This window comes from Ctenopharyngodon idella, chromosome 5 (genome assembly GCF_019924925.1).
Source record: "Ctenopharyngodon idella isolate HZGC_01 chromosome 5, HZGC01, whole genome shotgun sequence".
Classification (NCBI taxonomy): Eukaryota; Metazoa; Chordata; class Actinopteri; order Cypriniformes; family Xenocyprididae; genus Ctenopharyngodon; species Ctenopharyngodon idella.
In genome coordinates, this window is record NC_067224.1 from 24,514,035 (window position 1) to 24,535,096 (window position 21,062).

Here is a 21,062-nt window from a genome sequence, read left to right on the forward strand (position 1 = left end):
CTCTGCCAATAACAAATTGTCACAATGTCAAATGTCTGTATTAACTTATTCTGTTTTTGAATATTTCTAAACCTTAATTTCAGGGGGCCTTTTAACAATTAGATGTGTTAAAAAGTGAAGTGAAATGAAGGTGTGCTCAGCGATTTTCGTTTATTTTTCTCTGCTGTTGTTAGGCTACTGATTTGAGTCATTTGAGTGTACATGATTTTAAACATATTTTAAGTATTCAATCACTTCTTTAGGGGTAAACATTTTAGAAGAAAAAAACGATTGAGTGCAGCTTTACGGTTGAGAGATTAATGTCACCGCGCTCTATGGTGAATATAAATAACAACAATGAACAACAACAGATTTCACAATAAACAACAATGACGAAAAAAAATTATTGACAACTATCATATGTCAGAAACAGAAGACGCTCGTGGCATGACACTTACATTGGTAGGCCACATCATTAAAGAAGTGTGACTTGAATCCCTCGCGATATGAACAAGCAGGGAAGTAGGCTATCCTGTGGATGTCGTTTACTCTCACGTCCGGTAGATGGCAGTGTTTCATCTGTTATGTAGAACTGAGGAGGGCGATGAAAACAGAAGAGAAATACTTGCATCTTGTGATGTGCGTCGAAACTTTAATGAAAACTAAAGGTAAACTAAGTCGTTTCCCCACATCTACAGAAATGAATTATTTGAATGTTTAAAACTATTAGAGGCCTAGATAAATATATTTTACTCTAGATAAGGCGGGACCCTTACTGTGGCCGTTATTTTGAGATCACTGCCCAACCAATTACAACGGAAGCCTAAAGAGGTCATGCATCAGTGAAAAGATCTTCCCTTAGAAACAGTGAGTAATATATTTACATATTATAATATAGCCTATATTAATGTAATAATATGTAATGTAGTGTATTAGGTCTACATGTAACACAACAGTAGCCTAATAAGTATTATTTACATGTACAATATATTATTTATAGAAATAAATGGAAACAATCTCTTACCTAATGCTATTGCAATAAATAAATAAATAAATAAATAATCAAAAAAGGAGACATTTTGCCCCACTATGTGAGTAAACTGTCATGATTACTAAAAAAAAAAAAAAAAAAATAGAAATAGGCCTACTGTATAAGCAATACATAAGATCTCATTTTAATAAATTATTTCTTTGAAACAGCTTCAATTAATGTAAAATACTAGATCAAACAGTACATGCAAATTAATGCATTTTGACAATTTAGTTGAATAACTGAATAATGACAGACAAATCAATTAACATAAAAATAGATACATCTGAAAGGCCAACTTATTGTATGAATTGAAAATAGGCCTATATTTATAATTGAAGTGAGGTCATAATAGCAAAAGTAGACTATGAATTCTGCTCAGTTAACCTGTAGGTTATGATGAATAATGAAGATGTGTGAAATGTATATTCAAATTAAATAATATCTCCCTGAATTATAATAATTATTACTTTATATAATAACTTTTCACTTCGAAATAAAACAAATATTTTACCTTACAAATCTAAATTAATTAGTGTTCACAAATCTTCCATTAATAAATAGACAAATGAGTTACCATCCATCCATTTATCTGCGTGTTTTCCCTACACTGGCCACTAGGGGGCGCGCCCTCTCCCGTTTGCGCACGCATGCGCAGTCGCTCCCTTCCAGCCCCAATAACAATCATTGAAAACGAACAGCAACCCCGAAGATTGCTACTTCATCAGGCCTTTATTTTTCAACAAGCCGATTCCAACATGACAGAATTACGACACCGATTAGCAACGGAAAAAGAGCTGCAGCATCAACACTCGGAGGATAAGGTACCAAATAAAGAGAGAGATGTGTGTTGTTATGGCTATCATATGAGCTACATACATGCTGTCATACATTGAGAGAGAGAAAAAAACGGTGATGGGTCGTTATGTTTCTGGATCCCGCTTGCAAGTGTCATGCAACAGCAACCTTCAATTCGCTGGTTTGTTAAATGATTGTAGTTTCTAGCATTCATGAGTGTAGCAGATTATAGCTTATGAAGAGAATCTAAGCATCATCAGTGGTCTCGAGCTGATGTTTTTCCTGTCTTGCTTGTTCTGAAGATTTCCTGTTTGTGTCCCAACAAAACAAAACACTGCTATCAGGCCCCAGTTTAATTCTTGCAGTGCTGTGTTGCTGAAATTAAATTAAGTGGCATGAACAATCCATGCGCTGTTCAGTTCAGGACAGTGAGGTTAAACTCTTCTGGATAAGCTGTGCTTTCAGCAGAGATAGAAGATATCTGAGTACATGGACTGATCTTCATATAGTGTGGACATTTTAAGGTGGAAAACATGGAGAATGAGAGAGACGTGGGCAGATGGGTGAGTCAACATTCATGTGTCAAAAAGTCTTTGACCTGTAGGCTTGGGCTCAAACCTTACAGCAAGATCACGGTATATAAATAAAACTCATTTGAGTGACTAATACTAACTAAGTTAATAGCAAATATTTGTGGATACTTTACGCTTACGAATTTGTTCTCTTTTGTATTTGTCTTTCTTTTTGAGAATTGAAGGGCAGGTTTTGTCAGTTGGATGTGATAATGTTATTGAAAGAACTACAATCTAAGGAATTCTAGGGTAAACTGTCTTGTACAGGCTTTATCTGTAAATATCCTTGGTCAATAGTTTCTTTGGTCATACGGTTTGTGTGGTTCACCATAAAACTTCCTCCTGTTGTATTTTTCCCATAATTTTCGAAATAAGCACAACAGCCCATTCTATCATTTGGGCTGACAACATGATGGTGTTGGAGTTGAAAGAAAAACTTAAGCGTGTGTATTTATAACTTTGCTTGCTGGGGCAGTCGTGGCCTAATGGATAGAGAGTCGGATTTGTAACCCAAAGGTCATGGGTTGGAGTCTCAGGTGAGGGGAGTGAATGTCCAGCGCTCTCTCCACCCTCAATACCACGACTGAGGTGAGACCCTTGAGTAAGGCACCGTACCCCCAACTGCTCTCCGGGCGCCGCAGCATTGGCTGCCCACTGCTCCGGGTGTGTGTTCACGGTGATTGTGTGTGTTCACTGCTGTGTGTGTGCACTTGGATGGGTTGAATGCAGAGCACAAATTCTATCATGGGTCTCTATCATGCTAAATAGTTTAATTTTTCATCTGGAACACTGAGACTATGATACTGGATCATGCAAATTAAACCTTGTGCTGCCTGCATTCGCATATCAGTGGTGGTCAGGCAAATGCACTCTAACCATATATTTTTTTCTGTCTAGCATCAGTCTATTTGTTTTTTTGAAGTCAGCATGAAAGATTGCAACCTATTTTGCTTCCACAGTCTTACATATTTCAAAGTGAAAGAGAATATTCATTGTAGGTTTTGTGATTTTCCCATTTATCCATTGGTGGTTTATTGGATCATTAAAATAAGCCATTACGTACAGAGTCTTTTTGATAATTTTCCTGCTTCTCAGATTTTGATTTCATTTCAAAAAGTTATTTCCCCTAGAAATGAATATTCTTTCATCATTTACTCACCCTCATGTTGTTACAAACCTGTATGACTTTCTTTCTTCTGTGGAACACAAAGAAGATATTTTGAAGAATGTTGGTGACCAAACAGTTTTGGTGATCATTGACTTTGATTGTATGGAGAAAAAAAAAAAAACATTTAAAAAAGAAAATCATTCAGGTTTGGAATGACACGAGGGTGAGTAAATGATCACAGAACTAAGTTGAAATATGATTATTGATAAATAATAATGAATAGCCAATAATAATTGACCATATCATAATTTGATATTGGTCATATGAAAAATATTTATGATATGGTCACACACCTGTGCATCCAACCAAAATGTTTCTTTTTTTGCATTGTATCTTTATCCCATTTCCCAGCATGTTACACACACAGATTTGTATTTGTGTCGCTGTGAGAGTTTGAGAATTTTAAGAATTCATTTGAGAGGTGAGAGAGGCCTGCTGAGTTTATTACATTAGACTAAACTATGCCATTATAATGAAATAGAGAAAGCCACTGTGTCCCTGTTGAGTTTAAGATGAAGTACACTATAGGGTCAAAAGTGTGGACAACTCACCCATATGTGCTTGTCTTGGTTAATATTTGATAAAATTTCAAAACCATGACTGTTTATAGTAAATTTGTTGCACAGTAGTCCAATTTTTCCACACCAGACCAAGTCATTTTACTGGTGGCTTACTACAGTGCCACGTTGAAAGTCACTGAGCTCTTTAGTGCGGCCCATTCTACTGTAAATTGTTTGCCTAGGGTATGTTCTGTGGCAGTTTGCCTGATTTCATGCACCTGTTAAACAAGAATGTAGCTGAAATTAGAAGAAGGATGTCCTGGTGTTATATTGTACAAGGAAGTTAAGCTGCCTCTTTACCATCTCTGATAAATGACAGTCCAGAAGTCATTAATTTCCACTGGAGAGTGGTACAGGAGTTCCGATCATATGTGTATGCAAAATTTTCAGATTGCATTTAATCTTTGAATGCATTGAAATATTTGAATTTTTGTGGCTAGACAGTATGCAGCTGCCAGATCGAATGTGATGCATTCTAACCAAAACCATGAGAATAGTGAAGAACAAAGTGAGAATTACCAAACTTTTTCCATATTATTCTTTAAAGGGGTCATGACATGAGAAATCAAATTTGCCTTGATCTTTTGATGCTGTAAACTTCTTAGCATAAAACATCCTCACTGAGCGTTTATTTGATCAAGCTCCAAAAATGACTCGTTTGGATATTGTGGGATCTGTGACATCATGCAGGCAAATGCAGCCTGCCTGCAGAGCAAGACAATAGTTTTACATCATTGCACCATAGGCCCCGCCCACTGGCATTCAGTCGTTTAACAGCTGACAATTGCCTACACTGGATGTGAGCGGCACGTCACGTCAAAAGCAAATAGAACCCATTATAATCACTGACACTGTCTACACTGGATACAGTATACAGACCTGTTGGCTTTCTGATGTACGTGCTTGAGTCTGTCGACAACAGGACAAATGGAAGAGTGAATGGAAGCATAAAGGAATATTCGCTTTGACGCATCATGTTTAAACAGCTCATTTGCTCATTTCTGTAGAGGCTTCAGAAGGATCCTAGCATCAAGAATAAGTGGATTGTTTATTTTTAATGGCGTCGTGGATTGTGTCAGAGGATTAAATGTTTGTTTGGAGAATTTCTCTGCAGATTGTTTTGTAAACGAGGCACAGTTTTAAGGCCCCGATATACTCAAGGCGAAGGGGTAAAATGAAGTTCGAAAGACGTGAACAGCAATATACTTTTAGTGAACATCCGACGCCGCACACTCTGCTGAGATTGGGGTTTAGATGAATATGTGCTGCGCGCTATCCTCTCAATAACAAAATAATCGCACAACAAAAATGAGAAAACAGCAAGCGTTTTTTTTTAAATAAAGCATAAGAAAAGCATCTGATCATAGCAACGTGGATATGTTAGAACGAGCTCTGCAATTCGGCACTCCACTAGTCACGTCATGTTTATTTATATAGCACTTACAATAGATTGCTACAAATCAAGCAGCTTTACAGTATTAAACATGAAAAACAGTGTCAGTGTCTCGTTTCATCAGAATTACAACTTCATTTTCTACTATAAAGCAGCTCTCCAGTGTGTTCACGTTTTCATTTGGGAAATCTGACCTCGACTGACTCAACAGGAGAAATGAAGTGGAAAATATTTCCACGTGAAAGAAAGCAGAGCCTCCACGCACACCTACCTATTACGTAATAGCCATGGACCATAGTTCAAAGGTGTTTACCAGCTGAAGCAAACTGGAAAGTTAGCTTTGGCAAGCTGTTTTAAACTCCAAACGAACTTCGTTTTGGCCTGATTTTGTTCGAAATGATGTCACATCTGTTCATTCTTCGATTTGGATTGAAGTATATTGGTGTTTTAAAGGGTTAGTTCACCCAAAAATGAAAATTCTGTCATTTATTACTCACCTTCATGGCGTTCCACACCCGTAAGACCTTCGTTAATCTTCAGGACACAAATTAAGATATTTTTGTTTAAATCCGATGGCTCCGTGAGGCCTCCATAGCCAGCAATGACATTTCCTCTCTCAAGATCCATTAATGTACTAAAAACATATTTAAATCAGTTCATGTGAGTACAGTGGTTCAATATTAACATTATGAAGCGACGAGAATATTTTTGGTGCACCAAAAAAAAAAAAAAAAAACGGCTTATGTAGTGATGGCCGATTTTAAAACACTGCGTCAGGAAGCTTCGGAGCATTATGAATCAGTGTGTCGAATCAGCAGGTTCGGAGCGCCAAAGTCACATGATTTCAGCAGTTTGGCGGTTTGACACACGATCCGAATCATGATTCGACGCACTGATTCATAACACTCCGAAGCTTCCTGAAGCAGTGTTTTGAAATCGGCCATCACTATATAAGTCGTTATTTTGTTTTTTTTGGTGCACCAAAAATATTCTCGTCGCTTTATAATATTAATATTGAACCACTGCACTCACATGAACTGATTTAAATATGTTTTTAGTACATTAATGGATCTTGAGAGAGGAAATGTCATTGCTGGCTATGGAGGCCTCACGGAGCCATCGGATTTCAACAAAAATATCTTAATTTGTGTTCTGAAGATTAACGAAGGTCTTACGGGTGTGGAACGGCATGAGGGTGAGTAATAAATTACATTATTTTCATTTTTGGGTAAACTAACCCTTTAATGGAGGGTTTCGCAAAGAAACTTTTGTTGACAGATGAAGTAGTCAGCTGTATTGGATCTGACAGCAGCTACATTGCAAGCCGGTCATAATGCTGTCTGTAAATGATGGTTCTATATGGACATTTTTTTCAAAACACTTACTTGCGTGCAATACAATAGTGGCTGTTTACTGATAATCAACTTTATTTTAATTAACTTTAAATAAACTTTATTAACATTATAAGTAAACCTCAAGGAACATATTAAAATAATAAAGAAATCCATGTCATGGCCTTTTAAACACTCTTTTTGCCAAACGTGTGGTTATAAATAATTATTTAAGTAATTATTTATGCTGATTATGCAGCCATTTGTTTTGTGTGGATGTTCATACATTCATTAATTTTACCGTGGCAAAAATGCAGAGGGTAATGGCTGCTTTGTGGCCCGATTTGAAAGTTCAGTGCAACTGCCACTAGGGGGGAAATGTGTCAATCATATGCAGTGTCGGAGATAGTGAAAAGTCGGTTCCTCCTGCTTAAGCTTCAAATACATTACACATTATGTTTTGAATGAATGTGACATGTTTATCACACCATCTATTTTAAAGATTGTGACATTGATATTGTGTCTGTTGGGGAATTCCACATTTCCAGATGGCTAACGCTGCTGTCCGCCAATTTCGCCGAAGTGTTGCTCATACTCTAAGATGAGCTAGGGCCGAATCTGGCAGGAAGACTAAAAATGTCTCTCTTAGGAAGAGTGGGATGTCCTCAGTTCCTGATGAGCTATTTACAGTCGGTGGGGTGTTTAAGAGACGGGGGAGGAGGTGGGCAGGACGAGGGAGGGTATTTTTAACTCTGACATCTTGAATATCAGGATGTAGCCCGTCTCCATGGAAACCCTGGATCCTTCTCTTGGAGCTCTTGCTGTCAGTTGAGTGTCAGCCGTATATGTATGTGTCTGTTAGCTTGAGGGCGCTCTTTGTGATCAGATCCAAATTATTTATGTCAGACAGAGAGAAAGAGGTTTCTGGAACAATCGTAACAGCTCGACCACTGGTGCTGCCCCATCTGTTGATGACAGCCTGTTGCTATGGTGACGAAGGCAGGTCTGTTAGATACAGTTGCTGCCTTATATAGCCTAAACATTAAATGGGGTCTGTGTTTACCTTAATTCATGCTTTCAAACAACTTTTGTAATCGCTTCAGTTTTATTGGGCTATTCACATTAGCTCTCATGATGCTGGAAAAAAAAAAACGGCAACCATCGACGAGAGCATGAGCGCATCCTGTGTGCTGAGTAAACTACTGTTCAAAGGTTTGGGATCAGTCAATAAGATTTTTTTTAAATGTTTTTGAAAGAAGTCTCTTGTGCTCACCTAGGCTGCATATATTTAAACAAAAATATATTTAAAACAGTAATATTGTGAAAAATTATTACAATTTAAAATAAACGTTTTCTATTTTTTTTACAGTATATTTTAAATTTATTCCTGTGACGTCAAAGCTGAATTTTCAGCATCATTACTCCAGTCTTCAGTGTCACATGGTCCTTCAGAAATCATTCTAATATGCTGATTTGGTATTATTAAAATGTTCTTATTGTTGGAAACGGATGTGCTGCATAATATTTTTGTGAAAGTTCAGAAGAACATTTAACCTATTTGAAATAGAAATCTCAACAATGTAAAAGTCTTTACTGTCACTTTTGACCAATTTAATGCATCCTTACAAAATCTTACTGACCCCAAATTCTTGAACGGTACTGCAAAATTCTTTGCTAATGAACAAAAACTGTTTTTGATGGATGAGTTCACATGTTCTGAATTTGTTTCTTCTCTCTAACCATCTCCAGGGCTCTGAGACGGAGGGCAAGGAGAGAGATGGAGCCTCAGACAATGAGACTAAATCAGATTCTGGGGTTCCCGAGGTTCCTGTTTCTGCTGATGACACACCAGAGGTTCTCAACAAAGCCCTCTCGGGCCTTTCCTCACGGTAAATGTCTCTAAATCAACAATTAAAATAGAATTAACCATGACTCTTTAGTAAATTAAAATGCGTTTGCATGTCATGTAATATAAAAAGTGTCCTACTCCAGAGCAGATTATTGGTATGTTGTTGTGAACACCAGATGATTCGTTCAATAAAAAGTCCACCAGAGCTTTTAGTCCTTGCATTAGGAAGATTATATTTCCACTCAATATGCTTTGCGCTAATGTGTTTGTCTCTCCTGCAGATGGAGGAACTGGTGGGTGAGGGGCATCCTGACCCTGGCTATGATCTCCTTCTTCTTTATCATTATTTATTTGGGTCCGATGGTGCTGATGATGATTGTGAGTATCTTCTTCAAGCTGCTCAGATGTCATATTTTTAGAGAAAAAACAGCTAGTTTTGAAGCTTCCAAATACAGCATCAAACATTTGGTATTTATTTTCACATGACTAATTTGTGTCTACAGTCTCGACTGCCTCCTGGTGTGGATTTTCAATTACTCTTAATTAATCTCTTTTGTTTCTTGGTTGCATTTACACTTTCATCAATCTGATAACAAACCTGATAAGCATGACAAATTGTTTAGTAAATGAAGAGTAAATGAAGTCTATGATGCACATGCAAGCAGAGAGACATGTATAATAGATTATAGGAAACATTGTGTTGGTAATTTCTCAAATCACCAACCAATGTTCTGGTTTGTCATCGTCTTGTAAAGTTGATGACACTTATGGGAAATAAAGCAATGTGCCAAATTCCAGGTTATGAATAAATCTAGTTACAACTGCAGATATGAGAGTCATAAAAGTTTTTTTTTTTTTTTTTGCACATGACAGATGAGCACTGATGTTGTTTATTCTGTTAACATTATTAAACATTATTACTCAGGCCTGCAGATGTGCTTATGAGACCTCTCTGAATAATAAGTGTCCACTTTGTTTTATGATCTGGCTACAGATTACAGATATTGTAGCCAAGACATATTTTTATGTTATAGCTGCTTCCTATTAAAATCTATACTATTATGTATACAAATATGATTAAAATGCACTACACAGTCAAAGCAATAGTTCTTTTCAATGTCAAAACAAATTTTAAAGCTTAAGTGAATTTAGGCTTCAAAATGTTTTAATCAATAGTATAAAATATGCACAATTATTCATTTTGAAGTGAGTACTTCAACAAAGTCAAATAGATGGGACTTCTGTTAAAGGCAAGCAAGTACTCTTGAATAAATCTTTTCTCTGGGGTGTTGTTATTGTTAACTAAATCTATTTAAAAAAATTAGGTAATTATATGATAATTTATAAAATACAATACATATGTATTGTTATTATAATATATTAATTATTTTTTATATTTTTATTTATAAAATAAAATATAAATATTAGATGGAAAAACTTTAAAAATGAAAATTAGAAATAAGTATGTTTAAGTTGAAGTATTAAAATTACTAAAACTAAAATAAAAGTTAAGGCTATATAGAAATATAAAAAAAGCTAATAATGATAGAACTACATAACAACATTACTAAAACCTGAACTAAAATGAAAAGTGAAAATATAAAATTTTAAAATATTATATACTATATAAAAATACTGCTTTTCTCTAATTTTACCACTATGTTAGCACTAGTTGGTGCAACATCATTTAAAATCCAAAAATAGTTGAAAAAGAGTATCCACAATTAATTATCCAAATTTAAAATTCAATGCATTTGCATAATGATGTTTAATTTTTAATAATGGCCAAAAACTGATATGGTTCTGTATATCATATTTCCAATAAGCTTTATTTACTGCCATTTATAGCCTTATACACACACGAGGCATTCTTGCTTTCAAAAACAGCTAGACAGTAGCACACCCGAGTAGGTTGCCTGTTGGCTTTTTATTGTCCTCTGTGTCTTCCACAGGTGCTGTGTGTTCAGATCAAGTGCTTCCAGGAGATCATCACAATTGGTTACAGTGTGTATCACTCTTACCACCTGCCCTGGTTCAGAACACTAAGCTGGTGAGACCTGCGACACACACCTGCCACCTTCATTTTCACGCTTCATTGTCTCTCCCTCCCTCCCTGTTCTCATTATCTTTCACTCCAGATCTCTCTCTCTGTCTCTCTCCCACTGCGCTATGCCTGTAATTAGAGGGCATCATCACTTTCATCTTATCATAATATGGCTCTGTCTTGATGTGTTACAAGTTCTTTCATTTTCTGTGTTGAATTAGTAACCGCTGCACTTGTTTATTCATCCAGCTATACATGCTATCACCAGCTGTATAGAGGTATGAGAAATTCACTATGGTTTAGACCGCAGTCTAAACTGTAGTCTAGTTTGTTTGAAATGTTGCAAGAAAGATTCACCAAGTTTTATTAATGTGAAAATACCAATGAGTTTTAAAATGCAGGGTTAATTTAAAACATTTCTTAAATCTGGCAAAACTGTCAGTTCACTTGATGTGAAATGTCAGTGTTAATGTGTAAATCTCTCGAATGGCAATCTGAGTGAAAAATTTCCCTTTTAAGTACATTTGAGTGAATCTCATAAAGAAATGTCATATTTCACCCCCAAAATAAAAAAGAAAGAACTTTGAATCAATTTATGAACAAAGAAAAGTAAAGGGATAGTTTACCCAAAAATGAAAATTTCTGTCATTAATTACTCACCCTCATGTCATTCCAAACCCGTATGACTTTCGTTCATCTTCGGAACACAAATTATCTTTTTGATGAAATCTGCAATCTAAAAAATGCTGGGTTGTTTTAACCCAAATTTGGGTCAAATATGCAAACCCAGCCAATCGGTTAAATTTTTAACCCAACGGTTGGGTTGAAACAACCCAGCATTTTTTAGAGTGTGAGAGCTTTATGTCCCTCCAAAGATAGCTATGCAACTACACCAAATTCTGCCAAGGATTACTTTGTGCAATACAGTTTAAATAGCAATAATTTTATTGCTAAGAACTAAGAATTGAAGGAGTGCATGCTTCATTTCTATTAAATAAAAACAACTTAAAGATGTTAAACCCAGGCAATTTCTTTATGCAAAATATCTTTCTTATTTTTATTTTGGGGTGAGCTATGAGATGGGTGTGATTCATCCTGTTTCAAAGACTGGTGAACTTTTCTTTGAGTTTGTTTTTAGGTTTTATATATTAGTTATTTTGCAAATCAGATATAAGTAGAACCATTTCTCTACATTAATCCTGCTGTGTAACCTAACACACCATTCTTCTGTGGTCATAGTCAGCTGCTGATCAGCTAAAGTTTGACCATTTCCTACATCATCTATTGCTATCAAATGGGCCGATTATAATTGCTTTCACAAGCATTAGAAACACTTTGAATAATGACTGCATGTGAAAGGCCTTTGTCATTATGATGTCTGACTGTAACGGTTTTTGTCAGGTACTTCCTGTTGTGTGTGAACTACTTCTTCTATGGGGAAACGGTGACGGATTATTTCTTCACTTTGGTACAGAGGGAGGAGCCACTACGCATCCTCAGCAAATACCATCGCTTCATTTCCTTTGCGCTGTACCTCACAGGTCAGAAACTTCTCTGTCACACAAGCATGGTACTTAATTTCATCATTGGTGTTTCTGGAGGCTTAAAGGCCTTGGGAAACTTTTAGAACTTACATTTACTTCTAAGTCCAACAACTCCCACTTTCCCACACAGTGCTGAAGGCAAAGTCAGATGCAGTCTTGAAGACATGCTTTATATTACCAGTTCGAATGCAGACGTGGTGATTTGCTTAAGGTTTTTTTTTTTTTTTTTTTTTTTTGTGTGTGTTTTTTTTTTTTTTTTTGTCATAGGTATGAAGTTCAAGTCATCCAGGATGTGGTTAGGCTCTTCTGCCTGTCTATGCACCCCTCGCTCATTTTATCTTACAAAAAAGATGCAAGACAGCAGATTTCATCCTGAGCTAAATGAGTTATAATCTTATGTTTTTTGCATTATTTGTCTTTTAAATATAATAACATTTTGTTAACAATAAAAAATTCAACAATCAAACAGTACTTTTGAAGCAGAAAAAAGTACAAATTGTGTATTAACATATTATGACACACCAAACCACAATATTAAAAAAAAAAAAAAAAAAAAAAAAAAAAATAAATATATATATATATATATATATATATTATATACAGTGCACAGCATAAATGAGTATACCCCCACTGAACAAATACAAAAGATGTATTTTCTTTGTGATCACTAATACAATTCATGGAAAGATGGCAAAACTAAAATGTATTAAACATATACATAATAAAAACTGAGAAATACTGTATATGTCATTAATTGCCATAAAATAAGTAAATTAGTCAATTTTGTTTAAATTAAGGATTGCAGAAATGAGTACACCCTAAATTTAATTCAACAAATGTATAATATTCTAGCACTTAGTATGCCCTCCATAATTTTGAATATACAGCTCTGACCCTTCTTGGCACGGAGTGTACAAGTTCATGACAAATTGTCACATCTGTCCTGTTTAACTCCTGGATGATGAGCTCCTTAAATGCCCTGATCTTTAATGGGGAGTGTTGCTCAACTTGTCTCTACAGAATCCCCCACAGGTGCTCGAGTATTAAGATTGAGTGCAATACATGTCCACAGAAGGTTTTTCACCTTGGGAGAATGCATATCCTCATTGTCATGTTGAAAAAATGCCCAACAATGCAGGGAATGAAGAAAGGGTAACATCTTCTGTTTCAAGTTTGTGTATTAAATTAAACAGTGGTGTGGGAATTCATGACAGCATTGATAAAGCACAACTCCCTCACACCTTCAGCACTCATACATCCCTATATAAGAGCTTTACTACCACTGAACTTTACTGTGGGAACCAGGCACTTCTCACTGTACTCCTCCTCTAGCAACACCATAACATTTTGGATGCTGTTAGATCCAAAATTATTGATTTGGTCTCATGAGGCCAGAGTATTGATTCCCAGAATCAATATTTTGTAAATATGGGCTTTGGAAATGGCTAACTGACTTTATTGTGCTTTGGCTACAGTGGGTAGTTCCAGTGAGAACAACAACCATGCATGTCATTTCTGCAGGCTGCATCTTACTCTGTGAGATAAACAGTCACTCTTATCATAGCTTTTGCTGGCTCTGAGACACTTGCTTGGTATTTCTCCTGCTCTTTGTCTAGAAAAAAAATCCCTCATCACTAAATGAAAGCTTAAAATGAAGGCCTGATTATTTCAGGGGCCTTGTCACAAGTCCATTGTTTTTGAATTTCTGTGTTACTTTTGCTATATTTTCACACTTAAAACAATGATTTGGTAATCTTCTTGTACCACTGTCCTCTTTTTTTGGTAAGAAATAAGTCTTCTGACAGTTCTCTCCCAAGTGGATCAGCTGTTGTCAGCATTAAGTCTGAGAATGATTCAGTGGGCTATATAACACTTTTAATTGTCAAGAAATTACTTCTCTTTAAATATTTTGGTTCAACATTTTGGTTCAACATTTAAGGTTTGCCTTAAACTTACAGCAGAACATTTTTAATTAGTTTTATTTTTATAATTTATTTTTATTTTTTTTAGGAGTGTACTAATATTTGCTACACAACATTTTATCACCTTGATAAGAAAATCTTATTTTCCTGAATAATTTTCACATGCTTCTTTGGTAATTGATTAAGCAGACTTGCTGGAGCATTATATCTCTAAAGAACCCTAGCATGCCTTCTAAGTAATTGAGTAATTGCTGACTTTCAGAAGTTTCAGAAGGGGTGTACTCATTTATGCTGTGCACTGTGTGTGTATATATATATATATATATATATATATATATATATAACACAAATATAAATAAATGTTTATTTTAAATATTAAAAACAAGGTTTAAAATTTAATTTTTTATTTTATTTTATCTAATCCAGGCTAGAAAGCTTTGGATGGAAAATCAACTTCTAAAACAGCTGAATTGTGTGAATTATAAATAGGCCTGATCTCCTTGTGGAACGTCACTTCAGTTACTTTTATGTATTGCTGGTTTTCAGATGCTCTACATATGGCATTTTACTGCATTATGTCCATAATCCATAATGTGCTTTATTCATTTGTAATACCTGAACTGTTGGTTACAGTGCTCTCTCTTGCTTGAGACAAATCATGTCATATCTTGCATATATGGTCAAGAGTAAGACTAATAGTCAAAGTTCCTTTTGTCGATTTGTTACGCAGACTGTTAAAAAATGTATAAACCTTCCATGTACTTCAGATTATTAATTTATGTGTTTTCAGACTGTCTTTACGTGTGGTTGGTTTAATACCGGCTGGTTCCTGTCAAACAGGGCATAATTAGTGACACTGTGACTGGCTAAAAATAGTCGCATAGACATGTGGTGATGGCATTGGTGGAACTGTCTGTTTTACCAGATGTCTGTTTCTTTCACAGGGTTCTGCATGTTTGTTCTGAGCCTGGTGAAAAAACACTATCGCCTGCAGTTTTACATGGTGAGTGAGTGTGTAAATGTGGCAGTTAGTCTGTTTTTTTTTTTTTTTTGTTTGTTTTTTTAATTCACATGCTCACGTATTTACATACACATGTATTTGTCATGCATGTCAGCCTGCATGACATTTTTGCTGATATTAATAATGGTGGCCACAGACCCTACATGTTTCTTATCTTTTTCCTTGTCATAGAATCACTATCAAGTGGCAGAAAGAATGGGATGAAAATAAAAATAATAAACTGTATGAAATAAACCCTAGTATAAAAAGAAATACCTTCCATAACTTCAAATCAAGACATAATCAAGTCACTAGGTGCAGACTGGGTCACTCAAGACTTACCCATGAGTTTTTATTAATAGGCAAAGTTCCTCCTTTATGTCTCTCGTGTCAAGTTCTTTTGACTGTTAAGCATATTCTGTTGAATTGTATTTTAGATTTTCTATCTTATGTTAAGTTTAATAAACAAACAAACAAAATCTTTGTCATAGAACTGCCTTTTGTCCCAGATTTGAAGTGAATAGAGCTGTTCATCTTGTCTTTCTCTCTCCCCAGTTCGGTTGGACTCATGTGACCCTGCTGATTGTGGTGACTCAGTCCCACTTAATCATTCATAACCTGTTTGAGGGGATGATCTGGTAAGATGATGCCTCCTGTGTTCCACTGTCAAACACCATTTTACGCTTTTGAAAATTTAAACTTTACAATCCTGTGTCATCCCAAAATATTGGCAACAGTACAAATAATTTTCTGGTGTAGGTGATCTGTTTGTATAAGGTAATCTGTTTCTGTGTGTACAGGTTTATTGTTCCCATCTCCTGTGTTATCTGTAATGACATCATGGCTTATATGTTTGGCTTCTTTTTCGGCCGCACCCCTCTCATCAAGGTTTGTGTTTTTGACATCCCAAATTAATTATCCCATATTATTTAAAATTCAAATATTAATTGCATCTGAATTATAATAAAATGGCTGTATAGTATTTACACTATCAGGGTTTGGGGTTGGTAAGATTTTTTTTAAAATAAATTCTCACCAAGGCTGCATTTATTTGATTAAAAATATAGTGAAATCAATAAAATTTGTCAAAACAAAACAAAAAAAATTTACCATTTGACACCTTTTTTTTTCATGAAAATATAAAACTCTTTACTGTCCCTTTTGCTCAATTTAATGCATCATTGCTAAATAGAAGTATTATTTGTTTAAATCTATCTTAGTGACCCCAAACCTATAAACGTTAATGTATTAAAATTGCATTTAAAACCTTAAGCCATATTAATAATTTTTGCAATTGTTTTTATTCAACTGGTCTTTTTAGTGGATGTTCACACAGGTGTCCTAGCTGGTGTAATTCATCACATTAACTATAAATTACCCACTAATGCAGTAACATTCATGCATTTTTGAGTGTGGCTCAAGTGTCAATACTTTCTGTGGCTTCTGTGTAATGTTGTGTATTGTTAGTACAGTTCTATTAATGCTGATGTTTCTCTGCAGTTGTCTCCTAAGAAAACGTGGGAGGGGTTTATAGGTGGCTTCTTCGCCACTATTGTTTTTGGAATTCCTAGTGAGTAATAGCCTACTTCCTGTTTTTCGTCTGGTCTGCACTGAATGTTTTTATGTAGATTTGGAAACACTGGTGATGTCAGAATGAAAATAGCCTTGATTGACACTTTGGAAGGGGCTGATATAGTTCCTCCTTTACCTTTTTTTTTTACTTAAGATGTTTAATGAGATGCATCTGAAAAATAACAAATACCTTTCTCGCCTTCTCCAGCTGTCATATGTGATGGCAGGTTACCGCTACTTTGTGTGTCCGGTTGAGTTTAACAATGACTCCAACAGATTCACAGTGGACTGTGAGCCATCTGAGCTCTTCCAGCTTCAGGACTACGGCCTGCCATCTGTACTTCAGTCCATCACGGGCTGGGTAAAACACACACTTACATGTACACAGTCTGTTAGACACTTACTCCTCATGTCTCTCATTTGGTCTGTCCTCTGCTTTTTCTTGCCGATTTTATGTCTGTGTTTGTCACAGCCATTTGCTGACTCTCCTGTGAATGTGTCACAGCTCTGCTTCACTGTCACTGTCAACATTCTTTGGACCACAAAAACACAACATTTTAACCGAAAGCAACTCAAATCCTTCAAGTGTTCCGTATTTTGAAAATGCTTACAAGTAAAGTCAGTGTCTTAAACATTTCCATCTATCTCCCATTTTCTTTTTAGACCACAGTAAAGCTGTACCCTTTCCAAATCCACAGCATCGCCCTGTCTAGCTTTGCCTCCATCATGGGACCTTTTGGAGGCTTTTTCGCCAGCGGCTTCAAAAGGGCCTTCAAAATCAAGGTGGGTGTAATTTGTCCACCCACAGATCATACAGATCTGAAAAAACTGTTTCAGTCTTAAAACTGTTAACTACACGTGCCCATGCCCATGCAGTAACAGTAAAAGATCCATTTAGATGTAGATCAGACTACCTGAACAGTTTCCTGTCCTGTGTTTGACCCTATGGTCATACCATCTCTGTGTTGTCCATCTCTGCAGGATTTTGCAAACACCATTCCAGGTCATGGAGGAATCATGGACCGCTTCGACTGTCAGTACCTCATGGCCACATTTGTAAATGTTTACATCGCCAGCTTTATCAGGTAGGACCGTTATTATATAAACTACCCTTCAAAACTTTGGTATGATACAATTTTTTAAAGATGTTTTTGAAAGAATTCTCTTAAGCTCACCAATGCTTTATTTGATCAAAAATACAGAAAACACAGCAAAATTGTGAAATATAATTACAATTTTCAATAATTGTTTTCTATTTTAATATATTTTAAAACATAATTTATTCCTTTGATGGCAAAGCTGAATTTTCAGCAGCCATTACTCCAGTCTTCAGTGTCACAAGATCCTTCAGAAATTATTCTAATATTTTTTAAATTTGTGTTTAAGAAACATTTCTTCTTATTATTAGTGTTGAAAACAGCTGTGCTGCTTAATATTTTTGATGAGTTTATTACATTTTTATTTTTTCAGGATTGTTTGATGAATAGAAAGTTCAAAAGAACAGCATTTATTTAAAATATAAATATTTTCTAACATTGTTAATCAATGGTATATGCTTTTTTTTTTTTTTTTTTTTAAAAACTCATTTTTAAAATAGTGTTTAACAGCCGCATTTGAGGTGAAAAATACATTACCCATCAGGCTATACAGAAAATTCCACCAATCAGAGAGTTATGCTGCGTTAACGCCACCTCGTATTTACCGGAATCTTGAGATGACAACACTTGACGTTATATTCGGAGCTGTTCACAGTCCTTGGACTGGGAATTATGCATTTTCTATGGCACCACTATCAACGCCTAAATGAATCTACAGCGCTCAGGTGGTACAGCGGCCACATGGTACATGTGGGAGCTTTCAGAAAACTCCCATCCTACAAGCTGTAATTACGAGCTCTACGAGTACGTGAACGCTTTTTACAAGCTAGAATCTAGTAACTACAGGAATTACGAGGTGGCATGAACGCAGTATCAGAGCGAACAAATCACAGCAAAAGAGCTTCCAGGGAACGCCCAATCCCATAAAGCACTGCTAATGATGTAATGATATCGGACTTGCTGTGCTGTCAAAATACGTTTTGTCCGATTTTTAAAATACTTTTTTGCTTTAGGTAAAAGTTTTTAATGTTGTGATTTACATAGCTGGTTGGCTTGGTTTATGGCTTACAATGTTTTAATAGAGATTTTTGTAAAATCCCTATGGGAAAATTCATGGGAAAAAAATACTTCCAGAACCAACATTGCTGAAAAAGTGGGCAGACTCTAATGCACGCTATCGTTCTATTTCTTTGTTAGGTTAAAGGGTTAGTTCACCCAAAAATGAAATAATGTCATTTATTACTCACCTTCATGTCGTTCTACAGCCGTAAGACCTTCGTTCATCTTCGGAACACAAATTAAGATATTGTTGATGAAATCTGATGGTTCAGTGAGGCCTCCATTGAGGGCAAAGCCATTCAAACTCTCAAGGTCCATAAAGGTACTAAAACATATTTGAAACAGTTCATGTGAGTTCAGTGGTTCTATCTTAATATTGTAAAGCGACAAGAATACTTCTTGTGTGCCAAAAAAACAAAATAAAGACTTTTCAATAATATCTATATGGGCCGATTTCAAAACACTGCTTCAGAGCTTCACGAATCGAATCAGTGAATCGGAGCGCCAAAGTCACGTAGATGTTCCGAAGATGAACAAAGGTCTTACGGGTGTAGAATGACATGAGGGTGAGGAATTAATGACATTATTTTCATTTTTTGGTGAACTAACCTTTTAATTGTATGTTTTTCAAAGACTAATATAATAATAGTAATTTACAATCAGAATCATTTTAATCATGTCAGTGTTTCTAGAGCATAAAAACTGTTTGCTTTGAAATTTCCTCTCTTTTAGAGGGCCAAACCCTTCTAAAGTCATCCAGCAGCTTCTTGCTTTGAGACCAGACCAACAGCTCCACATCTTTAACTCACTCAAGGCTCATCTGACAGAGAAAGGCCTGCTTCCTGCCCTAGAAGAAGCAGCCTAACTTTTTGGACCACCCCAGGGACATCCCATCGGAGTGAGCCATAGATAGAGAACGGAACCCGATCTAGGCATAAATGGAAGTGGGAGATGAGATGAGGAATATAAGAAGGGGAAACAACGGAAAACTGTACTACAACCTTGGGTCATTCCATTTTCAGTGTGTTTGTGAGAAAGAGTGAGCGAACGAGTGTACAAATCAGTGTTTTTGCTTGTCATTTAATTTTTTTGTGAATGTTTTGTTTATCTCTTATGCCACAAAAGAATATTATATATATATTGAGATGACATTGAAATTTGTTGTTACAGTTGTACAATTCCACTTGTGTACAAATGTTCCGTACCTATAGATTGTCTAAATATTTTATAGTGTTTATTGTGTTTTATTTTGTTTTAATGCACTGCTCATCACACTGTCATTTCAACCTCAGGCTAGCCTTTTTTTTTTTTTTTCCTTTTTTTTTTTTTTTTTTTTTGCTAACCGGTGTTTACATACACCATCATAGTTTCGAAAAAGATTGTATTTCCACTGCAGAGTGCCGTAAATTTTGTTTCTTTTTAATGGTTTTGACATTTTTGTAACATTTATATTTAAAAGCAATATGGTCATTGATATCAAAGGTGCGCTTTAGCCCAGTAGGTGGTGACTGTTACAGTTCAGATGTGAGAGACTGTATGTATACTGTCCTTCCTAAAGGTAAGAAAAAGATTCAGATTTTATTATTCAGTGTTTGAGAGGAAGTTCAGGCCTCGTCAGACTAGAATTACATAGCCCTCTCTGTGGCTTAAATGTTTGTTATACTGAAACAATCCCTGTAAGCCAAATGAATATGAAGTAACTTTCATTGTAACTGTTGTTCCTGGTTAATAATAATTAGTTGTTACTCAGCATTGAAAAAGACCATTTAGAGATGTTGACAGACATTTCACGCTCAATGTTAAATGTTCAAGAATTATTGTTCATTTGTTTTTGGTTTTTTTTCCCCCTAATGTTTTATTGTCACGGAGCAGTTACAAGCTTATCTTTGTCAAACCTAAAAGATTTTACTGTGTGTGTTTGTGAACTGTTACATGCTAAATGCTAAGTAATGATCAGGTTGGGCCATCAAATCTCAATGACTGTTTTGGTTTTAAATTCATTTCATGTGAACCATTTTGTACCATTTCACTGTATGAGACAACATCTATATTTCTGTTTCATCTGTTTTGTTTTTACCATCACCTACTGTATAAAGGCTTTGATAAAGGGTCAGAACTATAGTATGTCTTGCTTAAGGTATTTT

At 35.6% G+C, this 21,062-nt stretch overlaps 1 protein-coding gene across 1 annotated transcript; it reads left to right on the top strand.

Annotated features, from left to right (window-relative positions):
• Positions 1 to 1,621: 1,621 nt before the first annotated feature.
• On the top strand, positions 1,622 to 21,039 carry cds2 (CDP-diacylglycerol synthase (phosphatidate cytidylyltransferase) 2). Its single transcript, XM_051895428.1, has 13 exons — positions 1,622 to 1,833; positions 8,581 to 8,720; positions 8,962 to 9,058; positions 10,633 to 10,730; positions 12,126 to 12,265; positions 15,135 to 15,193; positions 15,746 to 15,828; positions 15,991 to 16,078; positions 16,691 to 16,754; positions 16,966 to 17,123; positions 17,426 to 17,545; positions 17,744 to 17,847; positions 19,651 to 21,039. The coding sequence occupies exons 1-13, from the start codon at positions 1,660 to 1,662 to the stop codon at positions 19,781 to 19,783; spliced, it is 1,458 nt and encodes a 485-aa protein (XP_051751388.1). The 5' UTR covers positions 1,622 to 1,659; the 3' UTR covers positions 19,784 to 21,039.
• Positions 21,040 to 21,062: the final 23 nt, after the last annotated feature.